The 24,070-nt window shown below is 37.8% G+C and overlaps 1 protein-coding gene across 1 annotated transcript in view; it reads right to left on the bottom strand.

Annotated features, from left to right (window-relative positions):
* Positions 1 to 2,233: 2,233 nt before the first annotated feature.
* CD200R1 (CD200 receptor 1) overlaps positions 2,234 to 24,070 on the bottom strand; it is a 32,770-nt gene continuing 10,933 nt past the window's right edge. Inside the window, exons 3-8 of the mRNA XM_036445096.1 lie at positions 13,210 to 13,263; positions 9,962 to 10,279; positions 9,593 to 9,841; positions 5,361 to 5,460; positions 4,816 to 4,864; positions 2,234 to 3,222 (exon numbers count right to left, since the gene is read on the bottom strand). Coding sequence (XP_036300989.1) covers positions 3,097 to 3,222; positions 4,816 to 4,864; positions 5,361 to 5,460; positions 9,593 to 9,841; positions 9,962 to 10,279; positions 13,210 to 13,263 — 896 coding nt within the window. The 3' untranslated portion in view covers positions 2,234 to 3,096. The remainder of the gene's footprint in view (positions 3,223 to 4,815; positions 4,865 to 5,360; positions 5,461 to 9,592; positions 9,842 to 9,961; positions 10,280 to 13,209; positions 13,264 to 24,070) is intronic.

Below are 24,070 nucleotides of genomic sequence, written 5' to 3'. Positions count from 1 at the left end.
TAACACCTTCAGGATATATTTCATCTTTTGAGTTGAGGTCAAACTCTTCCCAGCCAATGACTAAGGTTGATGATGAATCAGGATTTGGCCATTTCTGCTCATGAAAAACTCTTCTTAGAAGCAATCTTTGCTTCAGGGCTGGTCATTGGTTTGGCCAACACTTTGACAGTTCTTTACAGTGATATTAGGCTTTCCTTCTTCTATCCTGCTTCCTCCCCTCTTTCCTTTTACAGATGTCATTCAGATCAGCTTCATGGTCTAAAGGTTTTCCCACCTATATCCTACCTTCTGCCCCTTTAATCTCTAATAAGTGTAACCTCTCTCCCACATTTAATCTTTATCACTCCTAACTTAATTTACCTTCTGCTGACTGAGGATCTAACTGATACACCTGGTCCAATCTGTAAAATTTTCTGATTCAGTGGTATAAAGTGGATTTGGGGAATCTATATACAATAGTCCCCCCTTATTCAAGGTTTTGCTTTCCTAGACTTCAGTTACCCATGGTCAATTGTGGTTCAAAAATATTAAATAGAGAAGTCCAGAAATAAACAATTCATAAGTTTTAAATTGCACACTATTCTGAGTAATGATAAAATTTTGAACTGTACTACTCCATTCCTCCTGAAACATCCCTTTTTCCAGTGTATCCAGGCTGTCAAGTCTACCTGCCTGTTAATCACTTAGTAGCTATATTGGTTTTCAGATCAACTGTCTTTGTATCACAGTGCTTTTGTTCAAGTAACCCTTAACTTACTGAGTAATGGGCCCAAAGCACAAGAGTATTAATGCTCCAAATTTATATATGCCAAAGAGAAGCCATAAAGTGCTTCTTTTACATGAAAATGTATGTACATAGAGGGAAAAAATAATATATCTGGGATTCAGTACTATCCACAGTTTCAGGAATCTATTGGGAGTCTTAGGACATATCCCCCATGAATAAAGGAACTACTGCAATTCCCCCACACACACATGATTCTGATCTTCCACTATAGGGTGTTAAGTATAGGTTCAACTATACTTAACACCCTATAGTGGAAGATTTTAATACATTTTTTCCTGTACTATACAATTTAGCTTTTAAAAACCACCTTGAAATCTTTTCTGTATTGTCATTTGACAGGGCTGTTTTGACATTATAAGGTGAAAATGTAAACACAGTTTTGTTTTGTTTTGTTTTGTTTTTCAGTAATATTTAAACAGATATTTTTGAACCTTACTATGAGCCTCATTCCAACTAGAGAAGATTGAATAATTAAGAAAAAGTCAAGACCAGGTTATGATATCTATTGTTTACACTGCTTGGTAATATTTATATGGGAAATTTAATGAATTAGGGTTTGGGACCAACTCAAGATGGTATCAAAATGGCTTGGTCAATATCAGGTGCCAAGTGCTATTATATAAGTTTTTCATCCAAATAGATTAAAATTTGTTTTAAATATAAAGCCTAAAATAACCAAAAGGACATTAGTAAGACAAAATAACTGTCTTAAATGTTTCAGATGCATAATTGAAGAAGGAATGGATTTTGTTTTCATTTCTGCCATGCTGAAATTTTTAAATGTTTTTCCTGCTGTGGAGAAACAGACTTACTTTTTCATAAATAATATAAATTTTAATAATATTAAAAATGATTGATATACACAGCCCCAACATTTTATTCCACAGAAAATAGAGGGGAGGGTCATGTCACACCAGGGCCATTATCTTAGCACATAAAACCTATTTTATAGGTTTCCAAGTCCTTCATAATGCATATTTAGCCACTTAAGTAGTCAATAAACATTTGTTATTTGATAAACACATCACAATAGAATATTCTACCTAATAAAGACATAATATGCAAATTGATCATCACTCCAACACACAAGATGGCTGCCCCCATGTGATCAAAGATGGCTGCCCCCATGTGGACACAAGATGGCCACCACAAGATGGCCAGCAGGGGAGGGCAGCTGTGGGTGATCAGGCCAGCAAGGAAAGGCAGTTAGGGGTGACCAGCAGAGGAGATCAGTTGGGGGCAACCAGGTCTACAGGGGAGGGTAGTTAGGAGGAACCAGGCCTTCAAGGGAGGAATACAATGAGCCAAAGTCTTCATACATGTTCTCATTCTCTCTCTAGCATAAACATGATAGATATAAATCTGGTTTATTAAATAATATAATTCTTATAATTTTGCATCAGATTAGCTAACTGGTTGATTAACAATAAAAAGTGGGAATTTGTGGATATTAAAATAACAGTATGGGGACAGGCACATTCAAATACAGCTGGAGGGAATGTAAATAGATATAATTTGACAAATCAATCAATAATAAAAATACACAAAACTTTTGACCTGTAAACTCCACTCAAGGACATCACTCTATAAATATACTCAAACAACTACAAAGACGTATCCAGAAGAAACATTCTGTATGGTATTGTTTATCATAGCAAAACAAACAAACAAGACTTAAAACAATTTAACTGTCCATCACAAGAGCTGTGGTTAGTTAAATTACAACACAATCATACAATGAAATATTATCTAACAATTAAGAAGAATGAGGTAGCTCTGCTTATGTGGATAAAAGATAAAAGATAACAAGACATATTATATTATTAGCTTTCTATAAGTACAGAACAGCATTGTAGCACTTTCTCATTTGTGCATCAAGGATATATGTATATATACTAATATGTAAATAGACATATAATACTCACATATACCATGGGTATATAAATATATCTTAGGCACAGAAATTTTCTGAAAGAATGCATAAAACCTGTTAATGAATGTTCCTTCTGCAGAATTATTTATTGAGGAAACAAGCTTTCATTACCTATTGTACTGAACAATTTGAATATTTAATCATGAGCATGTCCTTTCTTTATAATAATATCAATTCTTCAGAGAACTAGCTATTAGCAGCTAAGATTATAAAATTTCAATTGTATAAAGATATTAATGCAAATCCTTTAGAACATCTCTATCTTCAAAGACTATTTGAAAATCCAATTTTGTAACAGGTCTTCCTTTCTACAAGAAAATCAAAAGTGACTGCATTGTATCTTGATTCATTTCTCCTGGTCCTAGATTCCAGTAACTTATGAAGTATGGAGATTCATCCCATCAACTTCACTTTGTAACACCTGAGATGTCTTCACCCTGTTTGTAGTATCATAGAGTGGATTGATCTTTTCCGTATAGCTGGCATAGGGCTGCATTTCATCCTAAGAAAAATATTAAAATCAAAATCAATCAAAAAAGCCAAAGTCATTACAGAAGCTGCCTATGTTTTTGTAATAGATGCTCATAGCTTTAGAATCTACCAATAGAGTTTATGTTTGTGTCTCTTGGCTTATATGAACATAAATCAAGACTTCTAAAAATATTTTATTAAAATATTTATTTATTACATAAATCTTGGTGTCAAATGATAAAGGTTGGGTGAAGGTAGATATGGAGAAGAAGAAAATGATATGAGAAGTGTTTCATAGGAGAGCATCAAAGACTTAGTAAACTACTGGTTATAAGAGATTAAGAAGCCCTAGCCAGTTTGGCTCAATGGACAGTGCATCAGCCTGTGGACCAAAGGATCCCAGGTTTGATCCCAATCAAGGGTTTGTACCTGTGCAGGCTCCCCTCTGCTCCAGGCCTGATTGGGATCACACAGGAGGCAATCAATCAATGTGTTTCTCTCACATATGTTTCTCTCTGTCTTTCTCTCTTTCACTCTCCCAAAAAAATCAATGGAAAAAATATCCTCAGGTGAGGATTAAAAACAAACAAGAAGAGATTAAGGAGTAGGAAAAGTTTTAAGCATGGGCTAGTGGGAAATGATGATGGTATTAAAAAAAGGGAAGACAAGAATTAGAGACATGGTTTCACTGGGAGGAAATGCGAATTCAGTTTCTCCAAAAATTACAGTCTGAACAAAGCAAACATTATGTGTTTTGTAAGATGCAGTTCATGAAATGAAAATATGAATTTAGGGTGGTACTTGGTAAATCTTATATAATAAAGAAGTAATACAAATTGAATATCACTCCAACACACAAGATGGCCATCTCCATGTGGTCAAAGATGGCTGCCACAAGATGGCCTACAGGGGAGAGCAGTTAGGGGTAACTGGGCAGGCAGAGGAGGGCAGTTGGGGTGACCAGACCTGCAGGGGAGGGCAGTTGGGAACACCAGGCCTGCAGGAGAGGGCAGTTGGGGGTGACCAGACCTGCATGGGAGAGCAGTTGGGGGGAAACAGGCCTGCAGGGGAGGGCAGTTGGGGGTGATCAGGCCTGCAGGGGAGGGCAGTTAGGGTTTATCAAGCTGGCAAGGGAGGGAAGTTAGGGGTGACCAGGCCAGCAGGAGAGGGCAGTTGGGGTTAACCTGGCCTGCAGGGGAGAACAGTTGGGGGCAACCAGGACGGAAGGGGAGGACAGTTAGGGGCAATAAGGCGAGGAGGGTAGCAGTTAGACATTGATCAAGCTGGCAAGAGACTGGTTAGAGGGTGAATAGGCTGGCAGGCAGAAGTGGTTAGTGGCAATCAGGCAGGCAGGCAGGCAGGCAGGTAAGCGGTTGTGAGCTAGCAGTCCAGGATTGGAGAGAGTGCAGGCTGGGCTGAGGGACTCACACATCCCCATATACAAATTTTGTGCACCAGGCCTCTAGTAATTAATAAAATAAGTACACTTCACTATTAGCATTATAACATCAAAATTTTTGCTTCTCAACTAAAACACTATGGTAATATTGATGCAAATTATGTGTACAGATTTCCAAACTATAAAGCTTAAAATTTGCAAATATTCTATTAAATCTTATCTTACCTCCTCACCACCTGGAGTAGGTTCTGTTTTTTTCAATTTATATATTCTGTAAAAATAAATATAAGTTGGAGTAAATTACAATAAATGTTATTATGTTGAAAATAAAAACACAAAATAGTATACTATTGACAATTATGGTTCATTTTGATAGAGGTGATACTAAGTCAGAAATGAGTGAAGAATGCTTCTTGTAGTAAATACACCCAAACAAGATAATTCTGGATTTGGGGAAAAGGAGTAAAATTATGCAACAGCATTACATTAAATGCTGCTCTTTGGTACATTAAATGACTATGGTAATTCTTTTTCCAAGTAGTAAATTAGCATGCACAATCTCTCCCAAAGTCCTGCCCAAAAAGGCCTAATTCACTATGCTTGCATGCCTAGGTAAACCAGCAAATCCCTCTCATCATTCAAAATAGTCCAAGTCTAACACATTCAGAATATGGGATAAAAGATGTTAACATCTTAATTTTATCCTCTTCCTGACCCCCTCCTAGCCCAATAAAGCTGAAGAAGAAAAGAACATCTGTCAATACCTGCTGCAGCCAATGATTTTCAAAAGCCAAACGAATCCCACGATGACTAAGATAATAACAGGAAGGATGCTATATAGAATAATTGGGGGTTTTGATGTTTTGGCACCTGTATATATAGACACAAAAATACATGCTGTAATATTATTCAGCATTTAAAAAATGAGCCATTAAGGCATGAAAATTCAGAAAATAATCTTAACTGCATATTACTAATTGCAAGAAGCCAATCTAAAAAGGCTACTCTGATATGATTCCAGCCATATCTGGAAAAGGCAAAACGATGGAGACAGTAAAAAGATCAGGGGTTGCTAGAGGTTAGGGTGAAGAGGGAACTGATAGGTGGAGCAGAGAGGATTGTTAGGGCAGTGAAACTCCTCTGTATGGTACTACAATGGTGAATACATGTCATCCATACATTTGTTAAAACCCATTGAATGTACACCTAGACTAAACCTTAATGTAAACGACAGACTTTGGATGACAATGATGTGTGACTGTAGCTTCATATTTTATAACAAATTTACCACTGCAGTGTGTGGGTGTAGATAGGGGGTATGCTGTGCATATGTTGGGGCAGGAGGTATATAGGAATTCAGTACTTTCTACTCAATTTTGCTATGAACCTAAAACTACTCTAAAAAATAAAAATCAGTTAAAATAAAGTTTCTATACAATATGTTTCAAGGATGTTGCACTGTACATAAAATTCATTTCTTTTTTATTTTAAACACTTCTGACCCACTAATCATTAATAATTTTTATAATAAAGTTGTTTTATCAATTAAGACTTTAGAGTTCCTAGTTGTGAATGGTGAATTGCTATAGCAGAAATGTAAAATGTTTATCTCTGTGTTATAATAATAGCAGTGTTTCTTATCTGCAAGATTCAGAAATAAACAGGAAGTTGTAATGAAGGTAGTTGGAAAAATAACTCTAATTTTGAAGCCACCTTTCTACTAGGGCATTCAAACTAAAATGAATGTAGGGCCGAAACCGGTTTGGCTCAATGGATAGAGCGTTGGCTTGGGGACTGAAGGGACCTGGGTTCGATTCCGGTCAAGGGCATGTACCTTGGTTGCAGGCATATCCCCAGTAGGGGGTGTGCAAGAGGCAGCTGACCGATGACTCTCTCTCATTGATGTTTCTAACTCTATCTCTCTCCCTTCCTCTCTGTACAAAATCAATAAAATATATATTTTAAATAAATAAATAAATAAATAATAAAATAAAATGAATGTAGGGCAGCAACTTTAAGTTGTGTATTAACTGTTGGCAGTAGAGCACCGCTCAATGTGACAGAGGACAAGTCAACAAAAGAATTGCGAGACAGTGGTTTTAAGACTGTGCTCCTGGCGTTGGGTGAATGGACAGCAGAGGGAGGTGAACTGAAGGCTGAGCAGGCTGGCATCCAATCCCTCTACCTTCTTTGAACTGTTGGTTGGAGTTGTTTTTTTTTATTTTATTCTATTTATTAAATTGATTGGGGTGACTTTGGTCAACATGAACATAAAGGTTTCATGTGTGGATTTCTATATGTTACATGATGTTTGTTTTTAAACACTGGATTTCTCAGTACTCCATTAGAAATAGAAACATTTGGTTTTACAGTTTAAAATAACATTGTTTTGGAACCCTCTCTTTTCCCTGCGCTCTCTTTCCCTGGAAGTGTACCAAGAGAGGCTGAAGGGCTCCCAGCATGGAAGATGCAGGAGATCCCTGCATGGTGTGGGAGTGGCCTAGCCCATCCCTTCAATTCTGAGATTCTATGAATACGACATCATATTGTACTAGTGGATGGTTGTACATCATTAATAAACAGGGTGCAGTTACTCTTCTCAGTAAATACTGCTAAACTTCTTAAAATAAAAGACAAATCACACTTTAAAAATGGATATTAAGAAGTGGCAGTTCAAACACTTGGGTTTGTCACTCCTCCCTTCTTAAAACGTATTAAAATACAAGTAAATAAAAATTTTAAAAGTATTTATGCAAAGACAAAGAAAACATGGATGAAGTCAAGAGAAGATGACAGATTTCAAATTGTTTTTAGATTTTTAAAAAATAAACAGAAGTATGGCAAATAATTCAGAATAAAATAAGTGACAACTCTAATGCCCATAGAACTTCAGGAAAATTCTAAAATATAGAGGAAAGGGTTTGTAAACTGTGGGCCAAAGGTTGGAGGCTTCTTTGAAAGTCTGCATTGAGGACAGGTAGCTACCAAGTCTCCCCTCTTCCTGTGCAGCAGGTCACTACCCTTTCCCAATCAGCAAAGAACAGAAGTTTTACCCAAAGAAGATGAACTGGTGAGACTCCAGAGTCAAGGATCCAAACAAAATGGAGGGTGGAGATGAGGTGCCAGACTGCAGAGAGTTATTAAAGGGAAGCCACTCACACACACACACACACACACACACACACACACACACACACACACCTCTTCTTCCCTGCTCCCAAAAAACTGACAGCAGTCAGGGTTATCCCTCTAAAACAGAGACTGGAGTTATTTTCTGCAGAACCTGAACAGCCTCAGAGTAAAGACCTTCAGGTAACAAAGGAATCCCCAATTTAAAAAAAAAAAAATTATTTACCACCTTTCACCCTATTGAAATGAACTATTTGGCAAGCTCAGCCTCAGAGAGCAGAGCTTCCAATCAGTTCACTTTTGAATACACACTTTGAAATGAATCGACAGTGAAGGATTACCAGAGAGTTAAGAAATGCCTCACGTGTGAAAGAAAGAAAGTAAAACTAGCAAATGTCTGGAAGGGAGAAGGAACTTGGGTTAAACAGACACAGACCCAGCAGAGGATCCAGGCAAAGCGAACATCCAGGACAATAGCTGTGTAGCAGGTGTAGCAGCCAATCGGGCCAAATTAGAACAAGAGCATGTAAAGCCTCAAGAAGGGATGCCTCAAGAAAAAAATGGGCTGATGGACTACCTAATAAATCAAAATAAGAACGTATGAGCTTATTTTTGACTTAGCACTTAACAAAGTTACATATTCAAAATAATGTAAGCTATGGCTATTTAATTTAAGCAAAATTGCAATATATTCATGCTATAAAAGACGAGGGAATGAAGGTAAAGTGAAATCCTCATAAAAGAAAGTGGTCACAGAATGTCTAAATTTAATATTTTAAGAAATATCAGTAGGGGCACATTACTTAGAAAAATGAAGTTAAAACAAAACAAAACACGTGAAGATTAAAATGTACTTGCTTCTACGTAACTGAGTGAGAATGGAGAGGTAAAGGTGGAGAGTCATAGATGTGCAACAATATAATTAAGAAATTCTAGAAAGAGCCTAAAGCAGTGGTTGGCAAACTAAGGCTCGTGAGCCACATGCTGCTCTTTGACCCCTTGAGTTTTTAGCTAAGGCCAGCTTAGGAGTACCTAATTAAGTTAATAACAATGTACCTACCTATATAGTTTAAGTTTAAAAACTTTGGCTCCCAAAAAATTTTCAATCGCTGTACTGTTAATATTTGGCTCTGTTGACTAATGAGTTTGCCAACCATTGGCCTAGAGAAAAAAATTCTACCACATTAAATTTTGTAAAGAAAAGTTATGGGTGACTTTATCTTTCTTGTAAAAGTATAAGCTTTTGTTTAAGATTATAAATTACCCCTCTACTATAAACATAGATATTCATTTAAAAGTACACTACTCAAGCCAATTTACTACTATAATAAATAGAAGTGAATATTAAATTCTTTTTAGTATATGTGCTGCCGAAGCGAGCACAATATTAAATTCTTTTTATTTTAATTATTAAATAATATACCTCATTCTTTTAAAATATGGCTTCTTACAAGAAATTTCTGCGTTATTCTCCTAGATATCCCTCTTACTTGGTGTAAGAGAAGGAGATAACATAGGAAGCGGAGAGAACACTCTTGGGAGAAATTCTCTACAAACTCCTTTTCCCTTCTTCCCACAACTCCTCTGAAAGAATGGAAAATCAAAAACAAAACTAGAGCCGAAATCGGTTTGGCTCAGTGGATAGAGCATAGGCCTGCGGACTCAAGGGTCCCAGGTTCAATTCTGGTCAAGGGCGTGTACGCTGGTTGCAGGCACATCCCTGGTAGGGGGTGTGCAAAAGGCGGCTGATCAATGTTTCTCTCTCATCGATGTTTCAGACTTTCTATCTCTCTCCCTTCCTCTCTGTAAAAAAATCAATATTTTATTTATATATATATATATATATATATATATATAAACTAGAATTACTTACCTTGATTCAGCTCTATGGACTGATTCCAGTTGCCAGTCTCATGGGAGACAGAGCAGGACACAATAGACACATTGCCATCCGCCCAGTGGCACGTGCTCTGGACAGTCACTGTGCCATTGCCCCAACCTTTGTGCTCAGGGACACAGTCTCCCGCTGGGGTCCAGGAGATCCGGGCAGCCGGCCTCCCCGCAGCTGCCTTGCACACCGCAGTTCTATTCTCGCTTTGAAACAGAGTCATCTCAGGGGCCACTGCAGAGATGAAGAAGTAAATGCTTTAGTCCTAACACATTAGACATGGAATTTAGAGAGGAATTCCTTTAAGTCCCAACTCTGGTTTTCTGAATCACCCCAATGTACAATGTTTCTTACCTAACACTCGTAGGTGATAGTTATTCTGGAAATTCCCATCAGGTGCTGCCACGTCACACCTGTAATGCCCTTCATGAGTGATGGCCACTGGGTCAATCTGAAGGGCAGGGATCTGGTCAGGTCTGTCGGGCCAGGTCATTCTCTTGTCAGTGCAGTTTGTTTCTATGGTCTCATTTGTGTCTCTCCTGTGGGTTCTGATGCAGAAAGGCTTGTCTCGGAGGGTTATTTCCCAAATTGTTAAAAGCCCATTTGTCAACACGATAGAAGGGCAAGAGAGGTAAGCCTTTGTATCCACCAGCACAGGCAGGGAAGTATTAGCTGGACACACACACACACACACACGAAGAATACAAAAGAAAAGCTTGGTAAGAACTTCATGTGTTATATTTTCTACATCATATTACATAAAGTTGTACTAGCCCTTACTTGGATGGTGGTTTTATTCGAAAACCATGAGACTTAAAGAATTAAACATTCACAAGGTGTATATAACATGTTAAACCTAATTCAAAGATTAATTCATTTTCTCCTATATTATGTTATTAGGTAAACAGTGTATATTACATGTGTGAAAAATTTTTTAAGTATTTTGAAATTATTTCAGAAGTTTCAATATCTATGAAAAAAACAAGAAAATGCAATTCTCAACTTAAAAAGAAACACAATGAATCTTTTGGTCAGACAATTATATTTATTTTATACCTCATGCTCCTTGGGGTAGACAATGAAATAATTAGTGATGTGGTTGTATTCTTCTAGGTTTTATGAGAGATAATAAATTAGTAATATCAAATCTGAATGCTTATCTCTGAGGGTGACACTTCAGACAAAAATAAATATGAAAAGTAAATGTTATAAAAATAACTAAGATGGCATTCGAATTAAACAAGCTAGAAATTTTTAAAGTTCTTTTTTTTTTTTGAGAATCAAAAAGTCAGCAAATTCAACAAACCCTTCCTTCTTCCCTCCCTCCTTCCCTCCCTCCTTCCCTCCCTCCCCTCCTTCCTTCCCTCCTTCCTTCCTTCCTTCCTTCCTTTTAATTGCACACACTCCCAAAGAGATCAACTATGAATTTTATCCACAGATTTTGTTGCCATAAATCATTCCAATAATGAGGATTAAATATAGAAATTGATTTCTTTTGTTCATTTTTTAAAATAAAAAGTCCTGCAACCTTCAAGTATTTTTCAATAGGGAAGCTCACATTTTCCCCATAAATTGGCATAATGTGTCCATGACTGGTAAGCGTTTGCTGAGAGGTGACTAGGTGTGCTTGTTACAGCTCACCAGTAATAGAAGTATCAGGAATTTCATCACTTTAACATGACCTGTGTGGTGGGGCAAAATTTTTGAGTGAATCTTGCTTCTGCTAAACTCTGGTTAATCTTTCTCCTCTTCTGCGCAGTACTCAAGCCTTTGAATTTCATAGCCAAATAAAGATCACTTAACTAGATGAGGAAAAGGGCGATTTTAAAGCAGATCTGAGATGCAGTTAAATATGGAATTTAAAAAGATATTTATTTCAGTCCCAAATATGGTTATCTGAAACTCCACAATGTACAATGTTTCTTACCTAACACTTGGCTTGTTGGGAACCACTAGAGTTAGATGTGAGTAAGCTACATGTGCACAAGGGAAAGATGCTGAAGATAAAACCAGAAAGAAAAGAGACTGGTAAGGACACAAATTTAAAGGCTCTCAGTGAAGGTGTGTAGGCCAGGTCATTTAAGTTTGAACTTTAGTTTGTAAACACTATAAGGCTTACTGTTTTTGCCTAATAATTATCCTCAGATCTGACTCTATTTTTTCAAAGAAAGTATTAGGTAATCATATAAACATATGAATTTTAACAGGGCCAGGTTCCCAAAATATTAATTCCAATGGCAAGGAATCTAAGTATGCTAAGTATTCTATGTTTTTTCACCTTCCTCCATTATACAACTTTCAAACAATCGCCATCTCCTTTATAATGATAGTTCTAACTCAGTGGGTTTGACAGTTGTCTGTCTTTATTATTCTCTAATCGCTCCTGTAATCAGCTAGGGTGATTTCATGTCCTACTTCACTGAGGAGGGAGAGTGTAGATTCCCATATTTATCCCAGAACCAGCTGTCATATCTTATTTTTTCTGAATCCTTTGTCTATAAATATCTCCCAGTCTCACCCAGCTACCATCCCCTAGTTCAGTGGTCAGCAAACTGCGGCTCACGAGCCACATGTGGCTCTTTGGCCCCTTGATTGTGGCTCTTTCACAAAATACCATGGCCTGGGCGAGTCTATTTTGAAGAAGTGGCATTAGAAGAAGTTTAAGTTTAAAAAATTTGGCTCTCAAAAGAAATTTCAATTGTTGTACTGTTGATATTTGTCACTGTTGACTAATGAATTTGCCGGCCACTACACTAGTTTAAGTCTCCATCACCATTCATCCAGATATTTCAAAAGCCTCCTAATTCTAACTCTGTCTCAAAACTTTCCTGTTTTCAATTCATACCTTACATTGCAACCAGGTACATCATTCTATAACACAGATCTGTTTCACTCAACTCTAAGATTCTTCAGAGATCTCTCATTGCCTGAAGAAAACATTTAAATGCCTTTGTGTGGCTTTGAAAGCCCTCTTTTTCAAAATGACTCACCTTCCAATCAGTCACTCCCTACATTGCTCCCCAACTTCAGAAAGAAAACTCCAAGCACAATTGCAGTTCTGTGTCTTTCCTCACATGTACCTGTGGTCTGCCATGCCCTATACAACGTTCTTGGCTATTATAATACTCCTTACTCTAGTGTTTCTTTTCAGAACGTGTAAATCTTTTGACTTTTTTATTCTAATACTCCTCTTCCTTTAAGACCCAGTTCCCGTGATACAGCCCCTGTGAAGCCCTCTCTGAGCCTTGGTGCTCATAGCTCCCTCCTCTAGACTCTGGCACACTTGGTATGACAGCTGTGCCCAGGTGTGTGATCCCCTAAAACTGAGCTTTCTGGGGGCTCTCCCATAGTCTTCCTCATCTTGCTCATCTTTGTGTTCCCAGTAAAGCCTAGACAAATGCCTGGTAGAAAAAGCTCCATGATTTTCCAATGGGGACAGAGGGGCAGGGTCATTCAGGGTCCCTCACCACACATCATTGAGATCACCATATTCTTCAGCTAGGAAAAGGCTGGCCCTCAGACCAGACCATTCACTATGTTTCTAAGGAAGTTCAACACTCCATTCCTTCAGTACTGGCCTCTAGAGAATAAAAGTGTATTACCTTCTACAGGATGTGTTTCCAATGACTGGTTCTGCTTTCTGTCCACAGGTGAAACTAGAAAAAATATTTAGGGAAAAAAGAAAAAGAAATCAATTTTAGGTACTTAAATCAAGTGGGAGACACTATTCTCCACAATATTTTATATACATGATTGTAAACAGTCAGTTAACCATAACTAAATTACATTGAGAGCTTTGTAAAACAAATTAGAGCTATTTCATCATTAAATGGGAAAATGTGTTAACATTAGACAGTTACATTTGTAAGTTCTTAATGAGTTGTTTCCCACTTAAGGAACACCTTCTTTTGTACTTGATTAATATTTTATATGAGGTAACTCTGCCTCTACTCCTTCCTTGGCCAGAATGGATTGGCCCAGCATGGGCATTACACATGAGCTGGGATGATTACAATCCTTTCCCCAGATGCCACCCCTAACTAAAGTTGTTTGGTCCAGTGGTAGGTACCTCACCCAGTTGGACAAATCAGAGTACTTTCTTGATTTATGGAACCAGAAATGGGAGGAATAGTTCATTATTCTTTATTTCCCATTTTTCCTATTCTGGTGGTCAACTCGGATAGGCCACAATTCCAAAATATTGAGTCAAACATTATTCTAGATCAAGCATGTCAAAATCAAAGGCTAACACAGGCCAAATAAATGAGGCATGCGGCCCATGGATCGAGAGTTTGATATGCTTGTTCTAGATGTTTCTGTGAGGACATTTAGGTTAGTAGACATTGAGTAAAACAAATTAGTCTTCATAATGTTCGTGGATCCCATCTAATCAGCTGAAGAAAGGCCTTAATAAAAACAGACTGACCTCCTGAGAAAGGAATTATGCCAACAGACTGCCTTCAGACTTGAACTGCAACTCTTTCCTGGGTACCCATGTTGCTAGACCACTTTGCAGATTTTGGACTTGGAAAGCTTCTATAATTATGTGAGCCAATTCCTTAACATAAATCTTTCTTTCTTTCTCTCTTTCCACATACCCTCATACACATCAGACACACACACACACACACACACACACACACACACACACACAATTCTATTGTTCTGTTTCTCTGAGAAACCCTGACTAATCTAATACATCTACTTGGAAAGAAGAAAACAGAAGCCAAATTGGGGTGGGTGTGAGGAAAGTAAAGGGGAGAGAGAGAGAGAGTCTTCACCTAGCTCAAACTTCTAATTCCATAGTTCCAAGAACCCCATGCATTTGTTCCCTTGGTTTTACAGTTTCTGACAATTAAAATAGTCCTAATTTACTTTAAGTTTGATTTCTAAAAAACTTGTGTTTTGTAGTATTTAAAAAAAAAAAAAAGATATTTTTAAATATTTCTTATGGTTTAAGGGCCTAAAAAAGTTCTTTCTGTGACTAACCACTCAATAAGCATTTATCTGTCCTCTGGTTATAAAAATACTAGAGTCCTGGTGCATGACATTCATGCACTGGGAAGGTGTGGGGCTCCTCAGCCTGGTCTGCACCCTCTTGCAGTCCAGGGCTCTTGTAGTCCAGGACCCCTCATTCCTTATGGACCACCTGTAACAGAAGTGGGAGAGGCTCCCTCCACTGCTGCTTCACTCACCAGCCATGAGTCCAGCTTTTGGCTGAGCAATGCTTCTTCTGTGAGAGTGCACAGGGCCAGCTCCTGCATTGAGCGTCTGCCCCCTAGTGTACAGTGCATATCATAACGACCAATCGTTCTGTTGTTCGGTTGATTTGCATATTAGGGTTTTATTATAAAAGATACCCTTGCTCCCAGTTCTAATTTTGTACCCAGATCTACCATATTTAAAAATAAACAAAGAAATGATCTTAGAACTGAGCAGCAAACAGGCATCTGACATAATTTGGCTTTTGTAGGCAGCTGTAATTGGGATGAAGGGAAGCTATTATTGAGATTCTATTATATTTAGTTTATATTAGGCTCAATAATCTACTCCAGAAACAGATAAGAAGTCAGAGCTGACTTCAGAGAGCTTATCCAAATCAATCTATGACTTAGAAATTCTAAATTCTAGAGCTCTAAAATTCATAGCTCAAAGATAGCTTAGCCTTTCAGACCTCTCCCATCTTACCACACCCAGCTTTCAAGGGTCCTAAAGTCTGTCATTTTCTTCCACTGTCAGATTCACCACCAACCAAGACTGTGTTTGTAATGGAAGAAAATTTAGGATGTAAACACTTTTGATTATGGTATTGTTGTAATTACCATTTGAAGCATCAAGAGGAAAATTTAAAGTTTTATTGGGAATAAGGGGTGTAAGTAAAGTGAGGTAAAATCAGTATCTGCAGACATTTCCATAAAGGGCAAGAAGGAAGCATTTGATGCTTTGTGGTTCATATGGTCTCTGCTGTAAATATTCATCTCTGCTGTTGCCTCAAGAAAGCAGCCACATATAATACTTAAACAAATGGATTTGGCCTTCTTCCAATAAAGTTGTATATATATGTTTTATTGGTAATAAATGCTTATTTTTAAATTTAAAATATTTAATGTTGACATAATTACAAGTGTGTCCCTTTCCCCCACCCTTTGTGACCGGCTGGATTTTGCCCATAGGCCATAGTTTGCTGACTCTTGATTTGAAGTATGGTGTTTTGTTTGTTCTAATTTCTTGCATTTAACACAATTTAAAACAATAAGCATCTATTGAGTATTCCATTTTCTTCTGCTTACTTTGTCTTTTAAAAATAAAATAAACTCTGCTAACAACTGCAAGTTCTCCCTCAAATTAAATAATTTTCTTTTTCTGTCTTTACCATAACCAGCAAATTTCCTTCCTTCCTTCCTTCCTTCCTTCCTTCCTTCCTTCCTTCCTTCCTTCCTTCCTTCCTTTTTTCCTTCCCTCTCTCCTTCCCTCTTTCCTTTCTTCCACCCTTCTTTCCTGCCTTCATTCTCTTACCCTAAGTGAAGCGTGCCAAGTACCGAGAGCACCTGATAGGATTCTCTTGAAAAGAAAACTACCATGTGCCCTGTTCCATTTCTAGGTAAGGTAGCTGTCTGGTCACCAAGAGATGGCAGCCAGGAGAGACAAAGGTTATTGAAGTAGATGAGGGCTTTCTCTTGTGGCCTTTGGACTCAGAAGCCCTGAGACCTGCTCTCTGTGATAAAGACATAGGCTCTTGTCAATGGAAAGTTTAAAAAATCAGCCTTGATTGTTGTCTTTAAAAGGATAATTAAAGCTTTTCTCCTATCCTTTGGATTTTACTTCATATGCCCCACAGAAATTGTTATTTTTGTGACAAAGCAAATATTTTCCATGCTCTAAACCACATGTGTCAAACACAAGGCCCGCGGGCCAAATCCGTCCCGCCAGGCCTTGCAATGTGGCCCGCACCGCGCTGTCATCACTGCACTCCGCTGCGTTTCCATCACAATGACAGTTTATGACTGTTCAGTAAACCATTCGGCCTACGATTTAGGCTGGATTTTAGATTTTGGCCCCTTCTCTGATTGAGTTCGACACCCCTACGTCTAAACTGTTAAGTTATTGGCACTTAATTGTATTCTCATTTTGGCAAACTTGTCTGGGAATATTAGCAGTTTGGCCATGTTAGTTCTTAGCAGATGGAACTAAATATGTGTCCAGAAACTAACAGGAGTGTTAGAAGAGCTTGGTCTTGCATTAAGTGGTGTCTTCAAAATTGTCTTGAAGACTTTAAGCATTTTGTGTCTCAATGATCTCTCAGTGGGCTGGAATGTGAACAACATCTTCTGCTTAATAAAGTTTTTCCAGTGAATGGAAACCCATGGAGAAATTTGCCTCTCAAACCTGATACCAAATCCTCCTACAATCAAGAAAATCCATCTCCTTCCAAAGAATACCCTGAGAATGAAAATCAATAAATTGTCCTTGCAACTTCTGATACCAGAGATAAAACTCACAAGTTAAAATGTACTCTTAAGTGGGCAAAAATGGTTATTTTTAGAAGAGAAAAAAATAATCATGCTTATTTTCACAAATGTTCCTCTGATTATTTTTATAATAGTGGATATGCTTTTTAAGCTTCATTAGTTGTTAATACATGAGTCCTTTAGTTTTGCAGTCTCATTTGCCAGCTAGTTTCTATAGATACCAATTTCATATCAAGAATCAAGACTTCATTGAAAACAGAAAGTGTCCGTCTTGTTTGAAGGTTTGTATGCAGTACCAAAGTAGCACAACAAACAATAAAGTTTCTGATCAGTGCTCCTGTGTTCTTTCTTTCATTTCTTCATATGAAACTAAATTTTCTTTTAAATTTAGAAAGATTACTCTATATAATAAAAGGCTAATATGCAAATTGACCAAAGGGCAGAACAACCGGTTGCTATGATGTGCAATGACCACAAGGGGGCAGACACCCAATGCAGGAACTTACCCTTAGTGGTCAGTGCCAGAACCCAGGCTCATCACTGGCAAGTGCAGTGAAGGTGGCAGGAGCCTCTCCCACCTCCACAGCAGCGCTAAGGATGTCTGACTAATGGCTTAGGCCTGCTCCACATGGACTGTAAGAGGGCACAGGCCAGGCTGAAGGACTCCCCTCAAGTGCACAAATTTCATGCACTGGGCCTCTAGTAGTTTTATATTATTTACATCAGAAGTCTAATTAACTCTTTCACCCTGTACCTCTATATAGACTGAAACAGTGTAAACTGTTTATAGGGGGTGGGAGAGTGGGGAGAGATTAACTGGGGAATTTATATTCATATGAGAGGCTCAATGCATGAAATTCATTCAAGAGTAGGCTTTCCTTCTTCCAGCTGCTGGCACTGGCTTCCCTCTGCCAACCGGGCCCCAGGTTTCCCTCTAGCACCCAGGACCCAGGCTTCCTTCCAGCACCAGAAAGCACCAGGGACCCGAGCTTCCCTCTAGCCTCTGACAGGCACTTCACTCACAGCCCCGGCTTCTTCTAGAAAGTCATCTGGAAGGACATCCAGAAGAATGCCTGGTCTAATTAGCATATTATGATTTCATTATTATTAGATATGCATAGCCCATGGACACAGATAGTGTGGTGAAGGCTTTGGAGGGGCGGGTACAGGGTGAAGGGGGTCACTGGAGGGGGGGGGACAAAGAGATATCTGTAATAATTTCAACAATAAAGATACATTTTTAAAATAACAATAATAAAACATATTTATAGTAGAAAGATAACTTAATTACTCATTGTATTCATTTCTTTGGCTGCCTTAACATATATAGCTGCAAATTTGATCACTTAAAACAACAGAAATGTGTTCTCTCATATTTCTGGAAGCCAGAAGTCTGATATCAAGGAGTCCTTCCTTGCTTCTTTCAGGCTTGGGTCACCGCTAAAAACATTTGGTTCTTGGTTTGTAGATGGACTATTTCAGCTTCTACCTCCATCTTGATAACCTTCTTCCCTGTTTCTTCTCTTCAAAGGACACTGGCCATTGGATTTAGAGCCCACTCTAATTCAAGAGCCTTAACCTAATTACTTCATCAAAAATTATTTTTCCAAATGCAGTGACATTCACAAGTTTCAGGTAGACATCTTGGGGGAGGGGCACCATTTAACCCACTATACTAATGCATTATCCCCAACCCTGAAATTTATAGTTATATAATTTTTATTTACTTTATTCTGTAGTTGATTATAAATACAGTTTATTCTATAATTTTTCTAGATAGTGAATAATTGAGTATAATTTATGAAGATATTTATTGAATCCAAGAATGTATTTTGAAATCATTGGAATTATTTTTCCATAAAATGCTTAATGCAACATATCACAAAAGTAACCATTCAAAATGCATACGAGGAAAAGGTTACTATAATGGCAAACAAAAGTTTGGGAGACTGTAGGGCTGGGTAAGGGGTACAGAAAATAAATTAATAACATCTACTAAGACTTATTTTTAAAAGTTTTTTATGTTTTAAAAAATTAAATGACAAGTATTTTGGAAATTGTTTTGTTTAGTGATCACACACAAATAAAAGAGAAACATGCAAATTGACCATTCCTCTGCTATGCCCACCAGCCAATTAGGAGTGAGTATGCAAATTAACCCAACAGAGATGGCAGTTAATTTGCATACCCAGGCACGTGGAGAAGACTGAAGCCAGCACAGAAGGAAGCCAAGCAATGCATGCAGAAGGGAGTGAAGCAGCGGAGAAGGGAGTGAGGCAGCGGAGAAGGGTGGAAGCAAGGCAGCTCCCTTCTATGCTTTTTTCTGGACACAGGAAGCCCTATTCTTGCAAGAATCTTCTTGCAGCAAACCTCTAGTTCTTGAAATAGTAGTAAATGAGCACAGAAACAAATTTCAGAATGAAAAATTTACCAACTATCTTAAACATATGCAGTATTTTTTTAAATCCTTACCTAAAGATATGTTTTTATTGACTTTTTTAGAGAGAGAGGGATGGAGGGAGAGAAAAATAGATCAGTGCAAGGGAGAAATATCAATTAATTGCCTCCTGTACACATCCCAACTAGGGATCAAACTGAAACCTAGAAATGTGCCCTGACTGGAATCAAATCCAAAACCTTTGGTATATAGAATGATGTTCCAACCAACTGAACCATCTGGTCAGGACAAAAAAAGCAGTATTTTTTTTTAAGATAATACAATCTATAAATGCATATACAGCAATTCAAATTCCTAAAATGTAAAATTTATACAAGTATCAAATACTCTCCTATTAAAATTATCATTAAAAAAATAAACATTTCCCAAACTGCAATTGTTCTTACCTATTTGCTGTGTTGAGTTGTTTGATGCACTTACGTACTCTAAAATGAGGGGAAGAGAGAAATATATATTAGTATTTCTGACTCCTAGTTAAAACCACATTTCCCCCCACATTCTTGAAGCCATTTTTGTATTGCAGTTGCCAATGAAAACACAAATTATGACAGGCAAACAAAAGTCTCAAAAATTTACTGTGGTATGAACTTTTGAACAGATCTTCCTGCCTGTTTGTTATACTTCTATTTTAGGCCCAGAATGCCTCTCACTACATCCTGTCTTAATATTTAAATCAGAATATATCTTCTCCCATGCTTATATGCATTTAGTCTATCTCTGTGGAAGAAAGGGCTTTATTATTTATTACAGACTCATTAGGAACCAGTGACTAGGGGGGGAAATGTTTACAAGAACTTTTGAATAGATGCTGGTATGGAACAAAAAAAGGATTTTCCTAAATCTTGTTAAAATCACATTATGTGAACAACTTTCTATCAACTTCAAATTTTATAAAGCAAACTCTAAGTGGGGATTACTATTAACATATTTTTAGCAGCAACTACTGGCAAAGTACTTGCTAGACATAAAAACACCCAAGTAAACAATACCTCTTCTCCCCAAGTGTTTAAGGTCCAGGCATGGAAACTGCTATGTAAAAAATTATAATGCAGCCCTAACTGGTTTGGCTCAGTGGATAGAGCATTGGCCTGCAGACTGAAAGGTTCCCAGATTCAATTCTAGTCAAGGGCATGTACCTTGGTTGCGGACAAATCCCCAATAGGAGGTGTGCAGGAGGCAGCTGATTGATGTTTCTCTCCCACCAATGTTTCTAACTCTCTATCTCTCTCCCTTTCTCTCTGTAAAAAAATCAATAAAATATATTTTTAAGAGAAAAAATTATAATGTAAAGTTTTCAGTGTAAATGATAGAAGTATAGGTATTGTTTAGAAGTTAAAGAGAAGAGAGGTTTCATCCAAGAGAGCAAGGGTGAGAGATTAGGTAAGACCCCCTATGATAGATAATACTGGAGCTGAATCTTAAATGGGTAGTTTTTCAGGAAGAGAGAAGGGAAAAGAAAATTTCACATAGAAAGAATGGCATTTATAAGGATACATAAAGTCATATGAGACTTATAAGGACTACAAACAGTTCATTATTGCCATAAAGTGAGCAGCCGTGGATGTGGGATTCGAGTTAAGGCTGTATATGGTAGGCTCTAACTGTGAAAACTCCTAGAAAATGTTCACAATGAAGCAACACAGTTTTAGGGCATCTACAGCGAGTGTTTCTGACCAGCAATGGGAAACATTTTAGGGTAAAATTTAATTCACAGAGTTTTTATGGATACATTTTGAATATAGGGGCCCTCTTGGTTGCTGTTTCTTTTTTGTTGCTATTATTTATAGATTTACTAGAGGCCAAGTGCACAAAATTTGTGCACAGGGTGGGGGTGTCCCTCAGCCCAGCCTGCACCCTTTCCAATCAGGAACCCCTCAAGAGATGTCTGACTGCTTGTTTAGGCCTGATCCTGGTGGGATTGGGCCTAAATGGTCAGTCAGACATCCCTCTCACAATCCAGGACTGCTGCCTTCCAGCCACTTACCTGCCTGCCTTCCTGATTGCCCCTAATCACTTCTGCCTGCCAGCCTGATCATCCCCTAACCACTCCCCTGCCAGCCTGATGCCTAACTGCTCCTCAGCCAGCCTGCTTGTCCCTAACTGTCCTTCCCTGGAGGCCTGGTTGTCCCTAACTGCCTTCCCCTGCCATCCTGGTCATCCCCAACTGCTCTTCCCTGCAGACCTGGTCCCCCCAACTGCTCTCCCCTGTAGATCTGGTCCCCCGTCCCACAATTTCCTCCCATGCAGGCCTGGTTCCCCCCAACTGCTCTCCCCTGTTGGCCTGGACTCCCCCCCGCCCTCAACTGCCCTCCTCTGCTGGCCATCTTGTGACAGCTATCTTGTGTCCACATGGCAGCAGCCATCATTGACCACATGGTGAGGCCATCTTGTGTTGAAGTGACAGTCAATTTGCAAATTACTCTTTTATTAGATAGATTTTATTTTTTAGTTTATTTTTATTGTTGAAATTATTACAGCTGTTCCCTTTTTATTTCCTCATTGAACTCCTCGATTCCCCCTCCATCCCCTAACCCATCCCCGTTGGCCTTCACCACACTATTGTATGTACCCATTGGGTATATGAATAAATGCATATAAATTCTTTGATTAATTTCACCCTCCCTTCCCTCTATCCTTCCCTCCATCTCTGAGAGTCATCAGACTGTTCCATGCTTCTATGTCTCTAAATCTATTCCTTAGTTTCTCTTGTTCTTATTTCCACATATGAGTGAGATCATGTGATACTTGTCTTTCTCTGATTGGCTTATTTTGTTTAGCACAATACTCTCCAGGTCTCTGGTTGCCATTTTCTTGAATAAAACATTCTTTTAAAATAATAAATTTTGAGCACTTACACTAGAAACAGATTTTTTATAATTTCATATGTTTTTTATTTGAATCACTCCATTCTACAGATATTATTATCTTCATTTTACAGATAAAGAAATGTAGACTCAGTGATGAAACAATTTGGCTAGGGCTAAATTGCCCAATTATTCTTACGCAAGTAGGTTTCACTGCAGTGAGTAAAGACTAAGATGTGGATCCTAAGAAATACACTAGAATAAACACACTATCCAAATTAACAGAAATTGAAAGAGCTGTTGAACATGCATCCACACAAATAAACGCAAAACAAGATACAAACCCAAGAGTACTTAACTCTGGGAAAAAACAAAAACTTTTCCCATCCAAGTCAAAATCATCATCAGAAGTAAGGATGTTTTGTGATCTTACTACTAATGAAACCTCTTACTCACTCCGAGCACCAGAAGTTTCCTTTCCCAAGTCATCACTGTCATATGCCTGAGCAAGCATATGCCACCCACGCAACAGACATGGTTTAGGATGACTGTGCAACGGATACTCCCAAGGCTTCCTCCAGTAAGAGGGGGAAAGGCTCTCGAAAACAGCACATGCTTTTCTTGTGATGTTAAAGAGTTTTTATCTATTGTAAAATCCTATGCTCTGCTGTGCTTTACTGACTAAAATAGTTAGAGATAAGCACTTCTGCTATTTTACCATTCCCAATAACAACACCTGATTCAGTAACTTTGTTTAACCAAAATAGAACATAGAGTATGCCAAACCTTAAAGGTAAATATGCCTGCTTAGATTTATTTATTATTTCTAATGCATAGAGATGGAAAGAAAACTTTTAAAAATGTCCTGCCCTTTCATTCATGTATGGGGGAGAGAAAACAAAGCAATGAGTATGAATTCTAAGATAAAATAGCCATTAAATTGGGACAAAACTGGAGCATAAAGTATTTGACTGTGCTCTAGAAAGGTGACCATATAGCTGTGAGAGACAATAATGTAGAACACTCTTTTTAATGTGTTTCTCTCCAAGTCTGGAGGCCTCTGTGCTAGTATTGAACTAATTAGAACTCATTCTTATTGCTTATTATAGACTTCACAACCTTATTTGTCATCTTTATTGTTACTTAACTTTTAATGAACTTACTCTTTAAAAAACAACACAGACTACATTAAAATACATTTCAACACATTGAAATCTGTGGAAATATCTTGATATTTTACATAAGGAAAACCACACAATAGAATTATTTCACTCCTCATTTGGTGCTATAAGCTTTCAAACTTCAAAACTGTGTATGTTATAATAAAAAATAGAGCTAGATCATTATGAATTAAGGAATAGCAGGAAAATATGAGGGATATGAGTTTTACTTCTTGTTCTGCTACTTCTTTACAGTCATTTTTAGGTAATCAAACGAATTTACATGGTCCCGTTCTGCTCTTTACAAAACTCAAACTATCATTCTCACTTAACAATTAAGGAATAACTCATGAAAGGTATTAAAAATGGAGGTTTTAAACCCAGTAAAAATGAAGCAGTACATTTCTTCTAAAAACTCAAGGTTTTCCTTAAAAATGAATAGAACTTTGTGGCTGAGATCTTAATCACACAAAGACCCAGAAATTCAAACTACATTGCCAGAACAACTTTTATTTAGTTCCACTGAGCACATGACTTTTTCTAATCACCAGTGTGGTAAAAGCCAATACAGT

The sequence above is a fragment of the Pipistrellus kuhlii genome, unplaced genomic scaffold (genome assembly GCF_014108245.1).
Source record: "Pipistrellus kuhlii isolate mPipKuh1 unplaced genomic scaffold, mPipKuh1.p scaffold_m20_p_2, whole genome shotgun sequence".
Classification (NCBI taxonomy): domain Eukaryota; kingdom Metazoa; phylum Chordata; class Mammalia; order Chiroptera; family Vespertilionidae; genus Pipistrellus; species Pipistrellus kuhlii.
This window is presented reverse-complemented; position numbering and strand designations above follow the sequence as displayed.